This window comes from Rhinolophus sinicus, linkage group LG15 (assembly GCF_036562045.2).
Source record: "Rhinolophus sinicus isolate RSC01 linkage group LG15, ASM3656204v1, whole genome shotgun sequence".
NCBI classification, from domain to species: Eukaryota; Metazoa; Chordata; class Mammalia; order Chiroptera; family Rhinolophidae; genus Rhinolophus; species Rhinolophus sinicus.
In genome coordinates, this window is record NC_133764.1 from 40,930,284 (window position 1) to 40,951,379 (window position 21,096).

At 55.1% G+C, this 21,096-nt stretch overlaps 2 protein-coding genes and 1 long non-coding RNA gene across 14 annotated transcripts; 2 read left to right on the forward strand and 1 right to left on the reverse strand.

The window, feature by feature from the left end:
* Nucleotides 1–5: 5 nt before the first annotated feature.
* On the forward strand, nucleotides 6–13,350 carry HEXD (hexosaminidase D). 10 transcript variants are annotated; one of them, XM_074320977.1, is made up of 13 exons: nucleotides 6–184; nucleotides 431–475; nucleotides 1,819–1,928; nucleotides 2,627–2,714; nucleotides 6,996–7,160; nucleotides 8,358–8,541; nucleotides 9,441–9,512; nucleotides 9,909–10,104; nucleotides 10,733–10,815; nucleotides 11,796–11,874; nucleotides 11,944–12,045; nucleotides 12,241–12,330; nucleotides 12,928–13,350. In XM_074320977.1, exons 3-13 carry the CDS (start codon nucleotides 1,876–1,878, stop codon nucleotides 13,133–13,135), a joined length of 1,320 nt encoding a protein of 439 aa, XP_074177078.1. In that variant the 5' UTR covers nucleotides 6–184; nucleotides 431–475; nucleotides 1,819–1,875; the 3' UTR covers nucleotides 13,136–13,350. The 10 variants fall into 10 exon arrangements, with proteins under 10 accessions (XP_074177078.1, XP_074177076.1, XP_074177079.1 ...); XM_074320975.1 differs by having other exon boundaries at nucleotides 6–153; nucleotides 431–564; XM_074320978.1 differs by having other exon boundaries at nucleotides 6–153.
* Nucleotides 13,351–13,540: 190 nt separating this feature from the next.
* On the reverse strand, nucleotides 13,541–18,651 carry CYBC1 (cytochrome b-245 chaperone 1). 3 transcript variants are annotated; one of them, XM_019735607.2, is made up of 7 exons: nucleotides 18,502–18,651; nucleotides 18,040–18,163; nucleotides 17,205–17,246; nucleotides 16,539–16,612; nucleotides 15,763–15,859; nucleotides 15,033–15,177; nucleotides 13,541–14,658 (listed from the first exon to the last, which is right to left on the reverse strand). In XM_019735607.2, exons 2-7 carry the CDS (start codon nucleotides 18,122–18,124, stop codon nucleotides 14,538–14,540), a joined length of 564 nt encoding a protein of 187 aa, XP_019591166.1. In that variant the 5' UTR covers nucleotides 18,125–18,163; nucleotides 18,502–18,651; the 3' UTR covers nucleotides 13,541–14,537. The 3 variants fall into 3 exon arrangements, with proteins under 3 accessions (XP_019591166.1, XP_019591165.2, XP_074177092.1); XM_019735606.2 differs by having other exon boundaries at nucleotides 13,541–14,699; XM_074320991.1 differs by lacking the exon at nucleotides 18,502–18,651 and having other exon boundaries at nucleotides 13,541–14,699; nucleotides 18,040–18,492.
* Nucleotides 18,652–18,757: 106 nt separating this feature from the next.
* On the forward strand, nucleotides 18,758–20,120 carry LOC141569020 (uncharacterized). Its single transcript, XR_012492419.1, has 2 exons — nucleotides 18,758–19,046; nucleotides 19,197–20,120. It is a non-coding gene; the product is annotated as an uncharacterized LOC141569020 (long non-coding RNA).
* The last annotated feature ends 976 nt before the right edge of the window (nucleotides 20,121–21,096 follow it).

Here is a 21,096-nt window from a genome sequence, read left to right on the forward strand (position 1 = left end):
GCGACGCGCTCGGCCGTCGACCGCGGGGCTGACCGCCAGGCCCGAGCAATCGCTGGCCGAGCGCCGAGCGCGGCGGACCCGAGCGCGGACCTGGACGCACAGCCGCATCGCGCCTCGCCGGGCCCAAGTTCCCTCCCCTCCTCCATTCTCCCGGTACCCGCAGACCTGGGAGCGTCGGTCTGTGGCGCGCCCTCGCCCCGCCCTGCGTCCTCCCCGGGTCTCCAAGCCCTTCTCTTGGGGCCGGGGCGTCTCCCAGCTCTTCTTTGGGGTCTCCGCGCCCCACTCCTGGGGTCTCCGCGTCCTCCTCCCGGGGTCTCCACATCCTCTCCCGGGTTCTCCGAGCCCTTCACTGGGGTCCTGGCGCTCCCCTGGGGTTTCGCGAGGGCGAAAGGAGCCTCTGCCCGCTTACGACTCTCCCTTTCTCCACTAGGAAGAAGTGCCGAAGAGGTTTTTGTCGTGTGACTTCACAAAAAAAGTGAGATGTCAGGCTCCTCACCGTTTAAGATGCGCCTTGTTCATTTGGACCTTAAAGGAGCCCCGCCAAGGGTCTCATACCTCGCGGAGGTGGGAGATGCCTTTTCTCTCCGGGGAACCACCTTTGCGTTGAGTTTGGCCTTTCACGTTGTGAACGCTGTTCTGTGGAAGTGTGTGCTTAAAACTCAAGCACGGGGTCTGGGATGGGTCACGATGGTGGCAGTAGCATAGATGAAATTTCCCCCAACTCCCCTCACAGAGCAGACAGCAACCAGGATAGGAAAGGAAAATGAGAAAGGACAAAAGAAACCCACAACCTCTTCATTGTGGACTGAATTGTGTCCCCCAAAATGTTACGTTCAAGTCCTGGCCCCTCCTACCACGCATGGGACCCGTTTGGAAGTAGGATCTTTGTAGACATCATTGGCATGAGATGAGGTCATGCGTGTCCTTGTGTTATACAGTCAATGATTGTTATTATCGATGTACAGTCAGTTACTGATTACTCATTTTATGAAGTAGGCACAGTTGATTTTTCAGTCCCAAGCTGGTGTGTCCTTCCATCTAGCACATGTCAGAATGTCCCAGCTTCTTGGGGAAAGAAAACTTTGACAATAATGTCAACAAGAATGTCACAAGTCGTATGAAACCTGCGAGGGCCCTCACCTGGACACGGGCTGCTGTTTGAAGCATCTGCAGGAAGCCCTTCCTTTAATGCTCACAGTGTGCACTTTGTCACCTTGGCTGTGACGGCAGACTGGAGGAAAGTCTCAGCTTTGTGTACAGTAGACATGACCTGGTCCTAAAAATCCTTGAGGACAAGAATTCACATCCTTTGAAATAAAGATGGAGCAGTGGGGGAGGGCTGGGGAGGAGCCGTGTGAGGGAGCTGGGACCTGCCCTGCCTCTATCACCTTTCATCTGCCTCGTTCTGGGCACTCACCACCAACCCTCATCCTGGGCACTTCCCGCCAACCCTCCAGAGCCCTGTCGGTCTCCCAGTTCCTGGTGTTCTAGAAAGCTCCTGTGTGCTGCATCTCCGCCGGAAGAGGCTGCTCTGTGACTGGAGTGGGCTGTCCCCGCTGGCCCAGCTAAGCCACCAGTCACTTTAGAGGCAGCCCTGCTTCACAGTATGTGGTTCCCCCACCCCGTCAGATGAACATGTCACTACGTTAGTTTGATTTGGTATAACACAGAGTATACAATTCCAGGTTAAAAGTTCAGAGGGAGAATACGAATACCAACTACAATCCATGTCCGTAGCTAAAAAGAGTCCACATGCTGCATATGTGTGACTTCCCGTTCAAGTAGTCATTTCTTCCTGACACCTCTCTTTTCCCCCAGGTTTTTCCTCTATTCCATGCCCTGGGCGCAAACGGCCTCCTCATTGAGTATGAAGACATGTTTCCCTACGAGGGCCACCTGAGGATGCTGAGGGCCCAGCACGCATACAGGTACCTGTGCTGCCCTGTGAGAGAAGGTGGGGTGTGAGGGCCATGGCGGCCTGGGCGTGCCAGTGGCCAGGGGGATTGGACAAGGGTGGGACAATCCTCTTCTGTCTTTAAATGCATGTTTAATTATAAAAACAAAACATGTTCACTGAAGAGTTTGGAAACGTTTAAGAGATAACAAGCTTGGGCTATAGGTCCCACAAAGGGGAGCGGCGGACCTGGTTGTGGGTAGATGTGGAGAGTGGAGAGAGCCCCATGCCAGGGCCATGCAGGGGCAGGACGGCTCAGCCATGGTCACAGCAGGCTCTTTGTGGGAAGTGAATATTAAAGGGAGAGTCTGGGCGTCAGTGAAGTCGGATGGTGGGCCCAGTTTCTGGTAAAATGACTTCAGCCTGCTGTAGTGTTTGGATAAGAATAGCTGGTAAAAAGCAAACCGTTATTTGAGGTCAGAACAGCATTATTTCCCCAAATTGTAGAGCCGGAGTGTCTCTGAAACCTTTAGAATATCTGTTGAGTTTTCCCGAGTTAGTGTTTATCCAGGAGAGTCTCCCAGGAGCCTGACAAGAAGGGGTTAGGGAGCATGAACGGGGTCGGTGGTGTGAACGGAGCTGCGGTGTGAACAGGAACAGGAACTGATATGAGTGAGATCTATTGTGAACGGAGCTGGTGTGAGCCTCTCTGGGTGATCTTTGTCTCTGCAGCCCCTCTGAAATCAAAGAGATCCTGCATCTGGCCACATTGAACGAGCTAGAGGTTGTTCCCTTGGTACAGACATTCGGACACATGGAGGTGAGTGGGAGGAACGGGAGTCATCTGGTGCCCAGGTGTGGGGTTCGGGGGGGGGGGGCGACAGGCAGGAAGCAGCTTGCTCCTGAAAGCCCCTGCCCTGCGAACAGCTGGAGTGCAGAGCTGTGGTCAGAGCCCCCTCTGTCCGGGCATGGAGGGTGAGCCTGGGGGATGTGTGACGCCACCGGAGTCTGGGGGGCCTGGCTATTTGCTTTTTAACTTGTATGCATCAAAGTATTACTGTGCAGCGTCAAGGAAAGAGAACATGCTCTGTTGTCTGTGTCCTTTCCTCACTTAATACCGGAAACATTTCCCCACGCTGCTGTGTGATCTGCAGCAGTGTTTTTCACGACTGTAGCAAACAGTGGGACGCAAACTAAGCACAACACTGAATGAATAGCTCCCAGGTTCCATTTCTCCTCTAATGAGTCACCTGTTGGATCTACTGACAGCCCTTCCCCACGTCATCACTCACGTGTGGTGCCAAAGCTGTCTTCACTTCAGGTACGCGCTCGCGTTCTGGAGCGTGTCTTCTGGGGTTCTGTCCCATAACCAGCCCCCCAGTTTTCCTGGTTGACTCTCCCTGCGGTACTCTCTGGGTTCTCATCACTTTCCACCGCAGGGGACCACGTTCCCCTGCACAGCATCTCTCCTGAGGCCTCTGGTGTCCTCTGAGTCACTAAATCCAGCAGCAGGTTTTGTCATCTCTTACTTTCCTCTCAGAGGCTTTTGGCATCACTGACAACTCCCTCCTCTGGAACCCCACGCTTCCTGGTCCCCCTACTCTGTCTGTGCCTCGGCACCCATGAGCTGTGTACCGTCCTGAAGCTGCCACTGACTTGGCGGTCCCCACAGCCCCTCCTGAGGCCCCCTCTTTCACTTGATGCCCTTTCTCTGGACAGTGCCATTTCTGCTCCTGCTTTCCCTTCCTGTCCTCATGACTCCCAGATGCTCGTCTCCAAGGGCCCCTTCCAGACGTGGAGGGGCTGACCATCCCCACCAGCCCCCGACACCTGTTGCATTTTTAGCCCCTTGGCAGGACCTGCTGCTTTTGCTTCTCCGTGTCCCGACTCAGCATTGCCTCCGTCCCACTGTCACCCTCCTGTCTGAACACCACCTCACCTGGCCGACTGTTAACCATCGTAACGGGTCTCCTGGGGTCACTGTGCCCCTCCTTTCCTCCACTGCAGCCGGTCTGATTGTCTCAAAGTACAGCCCCATCACCCCACACTCCCCCCTCACTTACGTGGCCTTATTCTGCTCTTAGAGTGGTAGTGCTTCCTGGGCACACATAACAAAGGACCACAAAACCAGGTGGCTTCAAACTGTAGAAATTTGTTCTCAGTTGTGGAGGCCAGAAGTCCAAAATCCAGGTCTCAGCAGAGTTGCTGCCTCTGGAGGAAGACATTTCCGTGGGTTCATTTGTCACGACTATACCCTTTTGCTGAAATAACTGTTCAAGTGTTTTTCCCATTTTATTTTCTGAACTGTTGAGGTTTAAAGTTTTTTGTATATCCTGGATACAAGTCTTCTGTTAGATATGATTTGCAAATATTCTCTCTGAGTCTGCAGTTTGTCTTTTCATTCTCTTAGTGTATTTCAAAGGGCGAAAGTCTTTCATTTTGATGAATTCTGTTTATCAGTTTTTCTTTATTGAATCATAGTTTTGATTTTGGTGTCATTTCTAAGGACTCTTTGCCCATCACCTGGTTCTGAAGATTCTTCTTTTCTTCTAAAGTTTTACACTGGCACATTTTCCGCTTAGACTTAACCATTTCAATTTTGTGTAAGGTGTGAGGTTTAGGTTGAGGTTTATGTGTTTTGCGTATAGTATATAACCACTTTGCTAAACTGTTTTTTGAAAAGACTATCTTTTGTTTGAAATTTTGGAGTTTGGAACTGCCTTTTCATCTTTGTCAAAAATCAGTTGACCGTATTTGTGAGGGTCTATTTCTAGACTCTATTCTGTTCCATTGATCGAGGCATTATCCCTTTGTCAGTACCACGTTATCTTGATTATTATAGCTTTAAAATCACGTGGTGAGATTTCTCCAACTTTATTCTTTTGTTTCAGAATTGTTTTGGCTATTTTAGTTCCTTTGCCTCTCCATGTTTATTTTAGAGTCAGTTTGTCTGTATATCTACAAGAAACCTTGCTGGGATTTTGACTGAAATTCTGTTAAAATTATAAATCAATTTGGGGGGTATTACCTCTTTACTATGTTGACATTTCCAGTCCATGAACATGGTATGTCAGCCATTAATTGTTTTATTCCCCTAAGTTTTGTCTTTTTCTCCCTGATGCTTTCAAGATTTCCTGTTTGGGTTTGCCTTTTGGCAGTTTGGTTACAATGTGTTATGGTAGAGGTGAGTTTCTTTGCATTTACCCTGCTGTGGGTTTGTTGAGCTTCTTGGAGCTGGTCTTTTTGATCACTTTTGTGACGTTTTGGGCTATTTCTTCAAGTGTTTTTTCCGCCCTCTCCTCTCCTTCAGGAACCCCCTTGGCATATACGTTGTTATGCTTGATGTTGTCCTATGGGTCCCTGATTTCTGTCCACTTCACCTTTTCTCTCTGTTATTCAAGTTGAGTAATTTCTGTTGATCTGTTGTCCAAATCACTGACTTTTTTGACATTTCAAATCTGGTGCTGAGCCCATTAAATGGATTTCTCATTTCCATTATTGTAAATAGTTTCTTTTAACTCTGGGAACATTCGTAACAGTTTATTTGAAATTACTGTCGGATAAATCCAACATCAGGGCTCACTTAGCATCAGTTTCTAGCAATTTTTTTTTTTTTTTGCCCTGAGTCTGGGTTTCATGTTCCATTTTATTTGCACGTTGCATAATTTTTTTTTGGTTGAAAACTGGATGTTTCAGATTATAACAGATCTGACTTTTTCCCCTGCAGGTGGTTGTAAATTGCCTGGGTTTAATCTGCAGGGTCTCTCTTTCCTGCTATGTGTGTCCACTGATGCCTCTGCTAGTTTTTTTTTGGATTTTATTGGGGAAGGGGAACAGGACTTTATTGGGGAACAGTGTGTACTTCCAGGCCTTTTTTCCAAGTCAAGTTGTTGTCCTTTCGATCTTAGTTGTGGAGGGCGCAGCTCAGCTCCAGGAGTCGAGGAATTGAACTGGCAACCTTGGGGTTGAGAGCCTGTGCGCCAACAAACTGAGCCATCCGGCGAGGCAGCTCAGCTCAAGGTGCCGTGTTCAATCTTAGTTGCAGGGGGCGGAACCCTCCATCCCTTGCAGGACTCCAGGAGTTGAACTGGCAATCTTGTGGTTGAGAGCTCACTTGAGACTCATGTGGGAATCGAACCAGCAGTTTTCGGAGTTAGGAGCATGGAGCTCTAACCGCCTGAGCCACCGGGCCGGCCCGCCTCTGCTAGATTTTTATTCTTATTTTTAGCCTGGCTTCCTAGGGCTCACCCCTCTGACTTCACAGCGTTTGGGCAGCGGTTGTACTTAAGCCTGTAAGGTTCCACCCTGTGCCTTGGGGGCTAGGGGAGGGCATTCTGAGTTCAGCCGAGGCTACTTCCCACCCAGCCTTCTTAGGTGTGTAGTCCCCAGTCAGCTGCCCTGTGGGCGACCCCGCGTTTCCAGAGTCACTTACATCTCTGGCTGCTGGCGGTGCCCCCCAATGGGGACCACAGAGTTTGGGTGTGTTTGCTGCTTTTACTGACGGTGCCCGAGGGGGTACCACAGCCAGCCCTGAGTGGGGAGGGAAGCAGCCTAGGCACGGAGCTGCGGAATCTGTTCTTACTCAGGTACAGCAGTCTTGCCTGAACCCACGTTTCCCAATTTGCTGTCCACCTTTGGGCGACTTCCAGAGCCCCGAAGAGGTTGTTTTTGACAAACGGTTCTGGTTCTGTTTTGTTCAGAGGATTTGCCGTCCTCTTCATGCCACTACCGTCCTCTTCATGGGCGGGCAAGCAGCCCGCCCAGCCGTCAAATCTGAATGTGAATGGACCTGATCTAATGTGTTTTCTCACCAGGCCCAGTTAGAATTGGAAGGACAAAGAAGGGCTGTGATGAAGCCGCTGGGCCTCCTGGGCTCTGCTTCTTGTCAGCACCACCCAGGGCCACCTCTCACACTGCCACACACGCCCTCTGTGGTGACTTTGAGCAGGTGTCGGAGTTTAAACCAAGACTCGGCCGGTCACGACTCAAAGGCCGGAGCCAGGAACGCAGGCTTCCTTCGCAGCCGTCCCCTGCTGCAAGGAGCTTGGCACGAGCTTCTCTCCCCAGTGTCACTGAGTTCCCTCATGTCATCTCTCTGCAGTTTGTGCTGAAGCACGAGGCTCTCACTCACCTCCGAGAAGTGGCATTTTTCCCCAACACCCTGAACCCCCACGAGGCGGAGTCCCTGGCACTGGTCGGAGCCATGCTAGACCAGGTCATGGAGCTGCATCCGGGTGCCCGGTGGCTCCATGTCGGATGTGACGAGGTGGGTGCCTCTATCGCCTCTTGTGCAGCAGCTCCTTGCTTTCACTTCAGGGTCGTCATCTCCCACCTCACGGCTTCTTTTAAACAGAAAAATAGTCCACGTGCCGAAGGATAAAGGAGGACTGGCCAAGGAGGTGATCCCCAGTGAGGGCACTGGTGCTGCTGACCGTGACCTTGCCAGGCAGACCTGCAAGTGCAGCAGGCACAGCCGCCAGGAGGCACCAGTGGTCAGGAGTGGGAGTGGCTGGGCCCGAGATGGCTGTGCCGCTCACACCCGGCAGCAGGGGGCCAGATCATGCTGCCAGGGCTGGCAGCGGTGCGAGTTTGTGCCGGTTACTTTCTCCACCTAAAGACACAGTTCTGGGTGGTGGGAGAAAGGAAGTGTTCCTCGGGGGCCATGGAGCACTGGCAGTGCAAGGTGGTCCCTGGGGTGCCGGGGGCCGTGCCCCACACCTCGCCTTCTGCTTTACTGCTCGAGAAGCATGGACAGAGCCCGGGCAGGACGATGCTGAGCTGGCCACCGAGCGTGGTTGGACCTGAGCTAGGATGGTGGTTTGCAGATGTTTTAGCGCCAGGAGCTGATTTTTTTCTTCAAAGTAAATCTTTTTGGGGGTAGTAAAATACGCATAACATAAAATTTACCATTGTAACCATTTTAAAGTGTACGATTCGGTGACTTCTAAGTACATTTAGCATGTTTTGCAGCCACCGCCATCTAATTCAGGACCTTTTATCCCCTAAAAGGAAACCCCACAACCCTCAAGCAGCCACTGCCGTCTCTGCCCCCAGCCCCTGGAAACCCCTTGTTTCCTTCATGTTTGTGGATTTGCCTCTTCTCCACGTTCCATAAATGGAATTCTACAGCATGTGGCCTTTTGTGTCTGGCTTCTCTCACTGAGAATGTGCTTCGCGCGTTTCTGTGGCTGAGTAACACTCCAGCCCATGTACAGACCGCGTGTTCCTGCTGGTAGACATCGGAGCTATTTCTGCCCCTGGATGCTGTGAAAGGAAATCTCGAGTGGAAGGTTAGGTCTCAGTGAAGAAGGCAGGGTCACCCTCCACTGCCACCTCCTCACATGCAGCCGGCCCTGCGGTGCTCTCAGGCCACGGCATGAACCCCTGGTCACTCCCGAGTGTGTCCACGGCTAAGGACCAGCCATCCGAAGGCAAAGCCCTCCTGAGTCGTCCTTCCTTCCAGGTGTATTACCTTGGAGAGGGCGAGGCCTCGCGGCAGTGGCTGCAGCAGGAGCAGAACACCAAAGCCAGACTGTGCCTGTCCCACGTGAAGGCGGTGGCCAGCCACGTGCTGGCCCGGCACCCTGCCACGAAGCCCCTGGTGTGGGACGACATGCTGCGGGACATCCCTGAGGACCAGCTCTCAGGTCAGCCCCACGGGGAGGGCTTCCGGGTGCCGCGGGGAAGGGAGCGGCGCTGCCTCCAAGCACACCCCACCCCCCAAGTAGAAACTGTCGTCAAGCTGCCGTAAGTCTGCTGTTAAGTCACCCCGAAACTTTGAGTCCAGTGCCGTGAGAACCACTTAAAGTTTCTCTGTGAAGGCGCCGTTGCCCTAAAAGGTGCAGTTGAGTGTTGCCCGAGTACTGAAGTGAACGACAGCAGCCACGAGGCCCAAGCCTGGGCCATCAGGAAGGGTGACATGCAGGGGAAGGGTCCTCATGGACATGGCCTTGACCATGTCCAGTGCTTCCAGCAGCCTCGGCCCCGCTCAGCTGGAGGCTGGACCTGTTGGGGCCGTGGCTGAGGTTCGCTGAGGAAAGCAGTGGCCTCCCCGGCCCCGCGCTCGCCCTGCCTGAGGCTTTGGGATGAGTCGGGAGGTTGGAGGTCTGTCCACTCACAGCCCTGGCCAGGGCCACATGTGGTGCTCCGGTGCCCGGTCATGCCCACGCTTCTGCAAGGCTCAGGTGTCCTCATGGCAGCCACCACCCACATGTGACCACTTGGGTTTTGGTTAGGATTAGTTAGAATTAAATCAGCAGCGTGTCCCTGCTGCACCTGGGCTGAGCACCCAAGGCCGCCTGCACACAGCATTCTGCCCTCACGGGAAGCTCTGGGCTTGTCCTTCGCGGGACTCCAGGGGTCTGGTCATTTCATGGCTGGCTGTCTTTGTGGCTGGGGCGTTGCCCCCAAACACAGCATAGTGTTGACTCTGTACCTAAAATCACGTGTCCTGGAAAAGGTGGCTTGTGTTGCATTTTTATGCAAGAAGTGTGGGCTGAGAGCTGTTTGTGGATGGTCTCAGCACTCATGTCCTCTCTGCCCCCAGCATCAGGGGTGCCACAGCTGGTGCAGCCCATGCTCTGGGACTACACGGCCGACCTGGATGTCCACGGCAAGGGTCAGTACCGTGATGCTGGGGGGACCCTCTAGCCCTGACTGCCCAGCTGGGGGGAGGCGGGGGCCCCGGTCGCTTGGCTCATCGGAATCTGAATTGCCTCTGCTTCCACAGGCCCCTCCCCTAAGGAGCCCCGGCCAGCCCTGGGGAAGCGGCCCTCGGCACCTGTCCTGCGGCCGGGTCCTCAGAGGATGGCCTGTCCTAGTGAACAGGTGGCCTGGGGTCCCCATGAGCGGCGTCTGCTCTGAGATTTAAGCCCACCCCGAGCTAAGCCCAGCGGGCGTGGCTCCTCTGATTTCTGTCAGGACCTCCTGGCATTGGGCATTGATGTTTTGGGGGGCTTGGTGGCCACAGCCTCCTCGGGACCCGGCTGGTCACACTTCTCACTTTGTCCCTTAGCCCTCCTCATGGAAAAATATCGGAAGTGCGGTTTTCGGCAGCTGTGGGCTGCAAGTGCCTTCAAAGGGGCCACGGGGGTGAGCCAGGCCCTGACGCCCATCGAGCACCATCTCAGGAACCACATGCAGTGGCTGCAGGTGGCGGCCCATGGGCCAGCAGACACGCTGCAGGGCATTGTCCTGACCGGCTGGCAGAGGTGAGGCCTGCGTCCCAAAGAGCAACTGCACAGAAGAGCCATTCGGAGTTGGGCCCCTCACCCCTGCAGCTGCCCCTCAAGCTCTGCACGGGTGTCAGTGCCCTCTGCTGCCCTCCTGGCCCCACGCCTTGTCTGTTGTGCATGCCTGTCCAGAGCCCGCTGCCTCCTGGAGGCCACACACACGTGGCTCACGTAGAGTGAGGACAGGGCCAGATGTGGGCTCGTCAGGAATTCACACCAACTTAAAAGTCTAGCTGGTCCTGGCCAAGTCCTGGCTATAGGTCCCCCTCTGTGATGGGGAAGCTGGAGGAGGCCAGTTGGCCCCAGGACCAAGGGCAGGGGAGCAGCCCAAGCCCTGGGGGAGGGTGGGGGGTGGCAGCTGGAGGTAGGGCCTGTGAGGCAAACCCCAACCCTCTGACCTCACAAAGCTGAGTCAAGGAAGAACTCATTGAAGATTTCAGGCAGGGCCCTGTGGGCGGCGTCTGCAGACATGGAAGCTGAGGGGCCCTTCCAGAGGCAGCAACCAGCTCTACAGAAGCTTCTAGGTGCCTGTCCTGTGGTACAGGGAGCAGTGTACCAGATTTGCTGTTGTGCGGGGGAACTGAGTGCCCCTCTCCCGTGGACGCAGGTACGACCACTTCTCCGTGCTGTGCGAGCTGCTGCCCGTGGGGATCCCGTCCCTGGCCGTCTGTCTGCAGTCGCTCCTACAGGGTACGGTGCCCTGCTCTTCCCAGGAGGACGGGGGGACAGGAGGCGCAAAGGCCGGGCGTCCTCGGGCTGGACTGTGGTTTGCGGTAGGGGGAGCACATGGCCACAGCCTGGCCCAGACACCCATCTGCTGCTGCTGGCTCAGGTCTTCAAGCCTAAACTGAGGACAGGCCAGGAAGTTAGGGGACGTGGCCCCAGACACGGTGAACCCCCAAAGATCCATCACAGATGGGGTGCAGACAGAGCTGCTTTGGCTCGTCAACATCCTGGATGCCCAGCACTGCCACTTCCTATTCACCGCGGGCGCCATGGGAGGGTCCCAGAGCGGCCACCAGGGCAGCAATGACTCGTGTGCATTTAGGCTGTGATGCCGCTGAGGAATGGCGTTGGCGCAGAGCTGTCCGGACACAGGCCTGCGGGCCTGACCAACACGCCGTCTGAAGAGGCCTGTGCTGTGCCCGCGATGCCAAAGGGCGGTCCTTGGCTCCCTGCTGTTCAGTGCGTGGCCGGGCTGCTCACACGAAGGCCCGCGACTGGCTGGCTGGTTCCTGCTGTCTGCGGGGAGGCTGCCTCATGCCTCCTGGGAGCCCTGCACCCTCACCATCCTACGCCCGCCTGCCCAGCTCTCACGGGCATCTATGCGCGTTGGCACCATAGGCCTCGCTGCTCTGGAGCCTCCAATCATGTGGGCAACAGCTGCAAGGTGCCACGTGAGCCTGGCCCATGGGGGCTGCCAGAAGGGCCGAGGCGGGCTGCTGCTGGGACGCGCCCTCATTGCTTGAATTTTCAGTGTAACACAACACATTTTCACGTTTCATGAGAAGCAGCGGGGTTTCCTTGGGATGGCACATTCCCGGCTGGCCTGGCCAGCGGCCCTCCTGGGCCACTTGGCTCACCGCCCAGGCCTGAGAGCCTGGAGGTCAGGACAGCGTGGCCCGTGCAGGCTCCCTCCCTCTTCACTGCCTCTATCTGGTTGGTTTCAGGAGGCTTTGCTGAAGATGTTAAAGCAAGAGTAGAGAACCTCCTTGGAATTCCGAGCCTGGAAATCACCGGTTTCACAAGGTAATCCCTACCCCCTGTCCTGACCCCCACCCCCCTCACCTCGTCTCAGCACCTTTGTTCTCTGTGCAGTGAGGCGGCTGCCTCCTTCCCTGGCAGCGACATCCTGGCCCTCATCACACAAGTTGGCCTCCACCTACGCAGCTCCGTGGACGAGATGCTGCACAGGGACAGGTGGGTGGGCAGGGGAGCGAGTCCCCGCCCCACACCCCCCACCGGCCAGGGCGAGGGCGGCCCATCCTGCACCAAGACTTCCTAGGGGGGAGACAGCTTTTTAGAATTTCTAGCAGACTGTGAAGTACCATGCTGAGACTGCCTTGCCCCCTGCCCCTGCGTGGGGCCCACCTGCGTGCGTGGACTTGCCCCCAGGTACGTGACCGGCTGGTTCAGCTCCTACCATCGCAGGCGGAAGCTCGTCCACCCAGTCATGATCCAGCACATCCAGCCCCAGGCCCTCAGGTAGCCCTCCGCCCCCACGGCACCCACCCCCAGGGCTGCCATCCTCTGCTGCGTGGTGGCAGCTTTCTGTGGTGACTGGCTCTGACAAGCTTTCTGGGTGTCACAGCCGTGGACCCCCCAGGCGACTCAACTTCACTGAATTGGCCATGCCCTTAAACCTCAGAGAAGCCAGGCCATTCCTAGCCTGAGACGGGGGCACCAGAATGACCTGGGCTGGCTCCAGGCTCACCCGGCCCAACCAGCCACATGCTGAGCCCTACCCAGCACAGCGGACACAGGGTCCCTGCCAGTCAGCCTCCCTGGGCTCTCCTGGCTCACAGCTCTGTGCTGAGGCCAACACACTGTCCCCCCAGCTGTTCACCACTGACAGGTGTGTGACAGGTGTGGGCACCAAGAAAAGCCCTGCCAGCCAGTCGTACAGTACGTTTCGGGTTCAGATGTTAAATGTGACAGTCACTCATTGATTCCCAGCAATGCCGACTGCCCCATTTTATGGATGGGTAAACTGAGGCACGGGACCAGACCGACATGGGGGTGAGGCCATGAGCTGTGCCCAGGGTCGTCCTCGGGCAGGCTCACTGCTGTCTGGGCCTTCAGTCTCCTGGGCAGGTGGAGCGCCCTTGCTGGGGAGCTGGAGGCCGCCCTGCGTCGCGTCTTCTACCCTGATGCTGTGGAGGAGTGGCTAGAGGAGAACGTGCAGCCCAGTCTGCAGCAGCTGCAGCAGCTGCTGCAGGACCTCGGCGAGGCGGCCGGCCCCGGGCCCCCCCTGGCCAGCCCGGGTCCGGACACAGGTCAGGACCCTTGAGCAGAGGGGGCCTGCCACACCCTCGTCCAGCCACGTCGGGCTTGAGTCCTGAGTCCTGGATGGCCGGCCGTGCAGAGACGGCGCCCATGGTGCATGCAGTTATCGTGGGGAGAGGAAGGTGGAAAACACGGAAGGAAATGCACATGGGGCCCTGTTCACTGGTCTGCCAGAGAACGTTAATGCTTTTGAAATAAAAAGGAAAGTAGAAGCTCCAAGTCACGCTGAAGGAATTGGCCGACATCATTACGCTGTTGGCTCAGGCCGGTGGCAGTCAGGCCTTCGCAGTGGCCCCAGCACAGGGTCTAAAACAAGCTAGCCCAGGTGGGCGTGGAGTTGGCAGGCTGATCCCTACCCCTCCTCAGAGGGCATCTCTCAGCCCTCTACACCAACATACCAGAACCCAACTACAGCGTTCCACTCTTTTATTTTAGGGAAAAAGCATTTCGGATTTGGCCATTGAAAAACCTAAGTGGGCAGGTTTAAATAGACTGTTCCCAAACTAAGGGCTGGCTGCTGAGAAGAGAGGATGCCAGCAACTGCTGTCCTTACTGTCCCCCAAGCAGTTGCAGCCCTGATTTGGGCAATCCCCCGGTTTTCCAGGTTCTCCCCGGCCGTTCCCAGATGCAGCTTCGAGAGCTTCTGCTCTCCAGGTCCAGCTTGCATGGGCACAGCCCACTTCCTGCCACACACCAAGCCCAACTGCCAGGTCTTCCCAGGGTTGAGAGAAGCTGGGACTCTGACTTCTAAGGGCGAGGTCCTGGTTTGAATGCACGAGGCTGGACAAGACAACCTCTTTTCTTGCCAAGTAGCCTTGGCCTAGGCTGAGGGGGGGAGGGGCTGCTCCCCTGACAGCCCAGCTGTAGTCCTGCTTGGGTACGAGGTGAGCCACCTTGGTACAGAACGGTTTGCAGCACCCAGAGGAGCCCCACAGCGTCCACAGGCAAGCACTCGTGACTACTGGGGACGTCTGGACAGGAGGATGCTGTGTGGGAGCCGGTCGGAGAAGACGCTGGGATCCGTGTCCACAGAGCCTGACCCAGCCGCTGGCCCCACGCTGGCCTGCTGAAGCACCGCTGTAACCTGCGAGTTGGCTCCTGCGGGACGTGGGCTGACAAACCTCCCCACTCCAGTGCTCCATCTCGGCAGGAATGCTGGCCCAGCCCTGTCACACCCCACACTGCCCAGGCTGGCACTGTCTGATTCCAGGAGGCCCATGCCCTTCCTGCACCCGTTGGAGGCTGCAGAGAAGGTCCAGCTGTGGTTTTGCTCAGAGGGCAGATCAAGCAGCAGGATGCCTCCCTGGGGCTGCCAGGGACACAGTCGGGTGAGGGGGGAGACGGGCAGGTGGCCCATTAGGCCAGCCGAAGTGCTGTCAGAACCAAGGCCAGGGGATCCGGCGGGGTCAGCTCTGGCTCTCAGGGCCGTCGGCCTCGCTGTCGCTGCTCTGAGACAGCTCCCCGGGACTCTCAAGGCGGTGCAGCTCCAGGAAGGTGGCAATGAGCATGGCGATGGCTTCCACGTCACTGGGCCGGGCCAGCACCGAGAGGAAGGGCTGGTTGCCACACTAAGAAGTGCCAGCACCCCCAGCGTTCCCCACCAGGACCCGGCACCTTCCGCCCTGGCCCCTACCCTCACCCGACCCCAGCCTAGCCCTTGTCCTGTAGGGACCCCTGAGGCCCCCATCCCATCCCATCATCATGGGGACCCCTGGCATCCCCATCCCCTGCTGTCCCTGTGGTGACCCCAACACCCCCTAGCGGTGATGGCAGGCCTGTCCCCAGCCTCCCCAGGGTCCTCTCCCCGTGCCCCACGTACTGCATGGTCTGTTGTGAGGGCCACCCAACCGGGTGAGCCAGATGAGCAGCCCTGGCCCATCACACTGGCCGCCTTGGCTTACCTGCGGTGGCCCATGACAGCGCTCTGGGTGAGGGGGTGGGAGAAGCCCGTTGCAAAGCGCAGCATCACCACGTAGCCTTTCCCAAAGTACCGCACCTTCTCTTCCTCCACATTCACGTCCCGGATGTCATTCAACAGGACCACCACTGCGGTGGGGACAGGTCAGGTGCATGGCAGCAGCAGCAACCCTGGCCCCTGCCCCCCCCCCGTGTGCCGAGTGCGGTCACTGCAGGGGCCTCTACAGCGGACCGCATCATGCTGGCTACTCTGCAGAAGGCGCTGGTCACTGTCTGAGGCTGGGCCTCAGAACACAGCCGAGACGCTGACCTGGGATGTCACAGGTCAGTGACCAGTGCAGGGCCACACAGCTGCCGGTTAACATCCTCTGGGTGAGAAGGAATGTTTGCTGGACCCATCGTGGCCTTGAGAAGCCTGCCTGTCATGAGCAGTCTGACACGTTGGGCAGTTTAGCATGATACTGCCTGTCTTTTTCCTTTCCCCAACTGCTGTAAATGTCTTCCTGGACCCTAGTGTCTGGTCAACGAGCTGGGGGCTGCCTGGCAATAGCCTTCAGGCCAGGGTGCATCTAGGGGCACCCCGTGTCTGTGAGGTGGTCCACAACCCCAGTCACCGAGTGTTTCCAGGCCTCAGGCCCGGTCCCAGCCATCACACATGTTCGCTGCCCTCCATCCAGCTCATGGTACCCAGTGTCCCGTTTGCTCCCCACAAACCTTGGTCATGGCCGACTCTGGAAAGAGTCAGCAGCTTCTTATACAAGCTAAACGTCTTCAGCACGACCTTCCCAGTGCTCTTGTCGAAGACAGCTTCCTGGAAAAGCCGCCAGAAGGGTCACCTGGCTGCTGGCCTCTGTCATGAGCCAACTGCACACCAACCTCCAGGGAGGGGGCCCGAGCTCGCCGACTGTGTCCCACCCTTGCCTGAGCAGGCACTGAAGAAGGGGGCACCCCTTTTCCTTTCCATCCCAGTAACCCTGATGCCTGAAGTGCTGCCCTGCCAAAGCCAAACACCTGCAGCCTGACCCTAGGACTCGGGACAGTTCAGGGGGCCGGGGGTAAAGAGAGTGGGACACCAAGGCAGGGCTCTCTCCTTTTTGCCAGCAAAAGTAGAATGGCCAAGATCATCAAACAAGGGAATGGGGGCCAGGGGTCAGGCAGCAGGACCAGGCCAGGCAGTTCAAAGGACTCAAGAAGGGAGTAAGGGGGAGGGGACCGGCCTCCAAGGGAGCAGGCTGGCACCTCGTTTCATTCTGTGCTACAACACTCAGGAGGAAAGTGGGTAAAACAGTCATGAGTAGCTTCGAGGAGAAAAGTAGCTTCAGACGATTCCTTGGCCCAGGAACAGTCATGGACAGCCAACACCCAGGGGCCGAACCCAGCTAACCAGAAACCCCTGCGCTAACGTCTCAGGATGGGGCACCAGGCCTGGACCTGCCTTCCTGCTGAGTCTCACTGCAGCGAACCCGAGCTGAAACCCGTACCGGCCTTACCTCCCAGTCCTCCAGGTTCTGTACAGCCACGAACAGGCAGCCCGTGACATAGAAGAGCTTCCAGCCCAGACTATCTGGAGGGTAATCACAGGGCACAGCCAGTGAGGATGGCAGTAGAGGGGCAGAGGCCAACCTGCCCACAGGGTCCCCCCCCAGCACAGCTGCTTTCCCAGACAGGGCAGGGGTGGCATCTGGGGGTCCCCACCCGGGGCAGCTGCCTGGCCTTGCTGGCCCTGCCTGTCACTCAGGACCATGTGGGACACATCCCACCGGCTCTTCCCTCAGCTCTTCTGGATCTGGGTGTTTACTCAAGTGGTCGGATCTTGGCGATCACGGCATGGTTTGTGATGATGGAGAAGTGGGGACACTCATGGGGAGTGGCTGACGGCATGGTGCGTCCCTGCAATAGAACCCTAAGCAGATTCAAGAGAGTGCCTTTTCGAAGGATAATTTTTGACACAAGAAAATGCCCGAGATGTAAGAAGTGAAAGGCCCAGGCTGCACGGGACGTGGCCATTAGGAAGAACACCCGTGCACGGGGGTAGTGCATCAAGGTGGTGCAGTGCCCATGGACCACCAGGGGCTGGCGGTGACAAGCGATGGGCTTGCCTGTTCTATTTTCTGAAGAGCTGAGGAAGTTACTGGGGGGCAGATGGTGCATCTCACCTGCACTGTAGTAGGCAGCAGCCAGGCCAATCGACAAGATTCCTGCGAAGAGAAAGCAGGTGCCTTCTTATTGGACCCCCCCCCCTTGCGTAGAGCCCACCTCCTCCCCACTGTCAACGATGGCTGTGGGCGGGGAGAAGGGGCAGAGAAGACCACCAGATTCAGAAGTGGGGGAACAGCCAGGAAGTTCATTCAGAAACATGGCATATGCTGTTCATAGTATTCACTGGACGTGTCCGTCCATGCGGCCTCCGGAGCTGACTGGGGAACCAGACAGGAGCCGAGGGGGGTTTTACCCACGTGGTGTGGAATGAAGACGAGGGTACGCAAAGAATCACAACAGCCACATGAGAAACAGGCAGGAGGCCACATGCAGGGTCATGGGAAAGAAAGACCAGAGACAGGCTGCTGAAGGCACAGCGGCTGCTCCTCACACCTCCAATCCAGTCAACACCGTGACTGGAGGCCAGGCAGCCGCCCCCACTTACTCCTCACTGAGGAAGAGGAAAACGGACGCACTGTCGCCCATCACGTGGGCCTGTGACATAAATCACAGACACCTGCGACCAGGTGTATGGAAGCAAGTGAAACGGGAAACATGGGTATGGGGACCTCGGAAGAGCACCGCGTTACCGAAAGGACGTTAGGTGGTGAAAAAGACAGACAGACAGACACCATCTATAACAGCAGGCACGTAAGACAAGATTTGCAAGAATACAAAGAAGTGAAATAGCTACTCTATTTTGGGATCAAAACAAGGAAAAAAATTCAGTTTAATTTTCATCCTTCTTTAAAGGTAGGTTTTTCATTTGGGGGAAAACACGGAAATCCTCACCAACCAGCAGGGACCAGGATCTGATGCCCGGAGCCCTCTTCAGATGGAGGCAGGAGCTGGTACGCGTCTCCACCTGCATGTACATCCCTGGACCGTGTGGGCACCACTCTCAACAGACCAGGGGCTGCGGAGGGCACACAGGCAGCTGCAGCCCTGCAGCCACTGCCCGCTGACGAGCGCCTGGCTCACCAGGGCAGGAGGCCGGGGCTGGCCCCCCAGCGAGGCCGGCACAGGCCGGGGAACGAGTCAGCCCGTGCTGACCGGAGTCTCTGTGGCCACCAAGCACGTCACTTAATCCCCCAGGGACTGGTCCTCTGGAAGTTAGGCCCCTCTCTGCTCAGCTACAGAAGCGCTGGGCTACTTCACAGGGGACCAGGGTCTGCGTCCCGAGCCCGCGCTCCCGAGAGCGGGACCTGCAACCCCCGACGCCCACCCCGATGGCGACCACTGCCAGTCGCCTACCGAAAACGCAGACCGGCGGACGCAGCAAGGGAGGCCTGGATCCGCCGACTTCCAGGGTTGGGGGCGGGCCGACTGACTTCCGGGCCCTTGGGGCAGCGTGACGGCTGACTTCCGGGGTTGGAGGCGGGGCGTCTGACTTCCGCACCCGCAGGGTGGGGCGGGGCGGCGGTGACTTCCGGAATTGTGGGGCGGGGCGACGCGCACTTCCGGCTTGGGGGCGGGACCGCAGGCTCCTGGAATTAGGAGGTGGGTGTGGTGCTGATTCAGCGGTCGTGAGGGCGGCGTATCCTCCGAGTGGTTGGGCTCCGGCGGAGTGAATGTAGGAAAGAGGGTGCGACAGCGCTGACTTTGGGGTAGGGGGCGACGCTGACTTCCGGACCTCCCATTTAACCACCCCGACGTGGTAGAGTAAGAAATGATCCCGGAACAGCCCTGGCTTTGTTGCAGAGCAAGTGGAGCCAGCAAATGCAATCGGAGAGCAAGTGGTCTGTGCAGTGACGGCCACGGGTTGTGGAGGCCCCGTCCCTGTGCTGAGAACGTCTGGGGTAACTGAACCCTTAGAAGCTCTGTCATTTATACCTAAAAACGCCGTTTAAAATGGCTAGGAAAATATGCACTTAAAGTTAATCTGACAACAGATGTATGCAAATTTATGGTAAAAATTGTTTAAACGTTGCCTTTCTATTTCCAACCAGATGAAGGAAACGGGCCCTACCTGGAAGAGGAGAGCCTCCACGGCACAGCCATTGCCTACTTCAGTGGTCTCCAAAGTGGGATGAGCAAGATCTGTGAGATACTGGAAGAAGATACTAGAACTTGCATTCCTATTTATTTTTCTTTCAATATCTATTTTTACGTGTTTTGTAATTTACATAATTTAATACAACAGTGCATAATATTGCCTTATAAAAAGCATACATACGTCAGTATGTATAATCCTAGCAGTTTTAGCAATATAGGCACATGATAAAAATTTTGGAGACAACTTTTCACCTTTACCAGTCGACTTTAGATACTCTCTGCCTGTGGTTCCCAACCATAAACGTGCCTCAGGATCGCCTGGTGGGCTTGTTGTAATACAGACTGCTGGACCCTATTCCCAGAAGTGGGTGGGACCTGTAAACTTAGATGTTGCTGATACTTCTGGACCAGGAATCACACACACCTTGAGAACCTCTGCTCTAAGGTGTAGCAATACTGGGCTCTGACTGAACACGGTAGGTTCTCTCAGCTCACATTCTGCTTTGTTGAAACGGCCCTCCCTCTGTTACGATTCTACACCATCTTGAAGGTCCATTTAAATTGTTAGTAACTCTTTAAGTCTTTACTGCTTGCTGCAGCTGGAAGTGATCTTACTTCTCTGAATTTAGGTAGAACTGGGTTGATACCCATAAAATTCTACTTTGCATTACAGTTATTTGTATAATTTCACGTTTCCTACTAGATTATAAACTGTTTAAAGATGAAGGCTATGCTGGTGTTCTGCAAATATTAAATGAGTGAACAAATAATACCTGATTTGGTTAAAATCCTGCTGAATATTGGTAATAGCAAAAGACTGGAAGTAAATACAATGTCCATAAGTGGGGGAACTGAGTGAATAAAATCTGTATACTGTGCCAATTATCAATGCATTATATCTCAGGTCTAAATTCCAAACTTCATTGCCTGCTCTGTGAAAATAGATCTGAGCCCTTGATTTTTTTTCTGTGCTCTCTGGTGTGATGTTAAGCTTTGTCAATAGAGGGTGATGGATAGACACTGCAGGAAGAAGACCTTTTCTTCTTGGTTCTTGGAGAAAAGACTGATTTCGGATCTGAAGCAAAAAGTGAACAAGGAAGTGTATCAAAAAACAGAGAGACTATTAGTGTCTTATTAGAAGAACTTCAGAGCCTAACTGAAGAGATTCTCATTGCTGAAAAAAGATAAGTATTTGAGCAACAATAAGAATAATTAGAATGAATTGAAAATACTCATGTATTTAAGTACATCATTCTTCATAATGTAATTTCTTTGTTCACTTTTGAAAGATGCTGAGAAACAAACTTGGTCTTGTTGACCAGTTAATGAAGGAAAAGAATCAAGGATTTATCCTGCCTTTCTTTATAAACTTTACAACGGAGAAACCAAACAGTGGAGAAGAATTTCTCATTGTAGAAGTATTCCCTCTAATAAATGAAGAACAAATGGTAGGATTTAACTATCACCCTAATGGATGGATGGGTCGGTGGATTAATCGAACTAGGCAATTTCATCAATGGCTGGTAATTAACATCACAAAAAGTAGAAACTCCTAATGGAATTACACAACAGCATCTATGAAGTAGTCTTGCCAAAAAAAAAAAAAATTTAACCTAGGATCAAGCCACTAGAATGTTCCAATTACCCTTTACTGTAAATTCAGAGGGCAAAGGTATACTAAAGGACTCCAGAAGGATGCAGTCAGTAATTGCAAGAAACCCTAGGTGAACAATCTGATTTCTTGAATGGAACCTACACATTTAAAACAAAACAAAGATACAGACTTAAGACACAGACTTCTCTGTACTATCTGTGCAGCTTCTAAGTGATCCTCAAGTTCTGTCAGAACAAAAC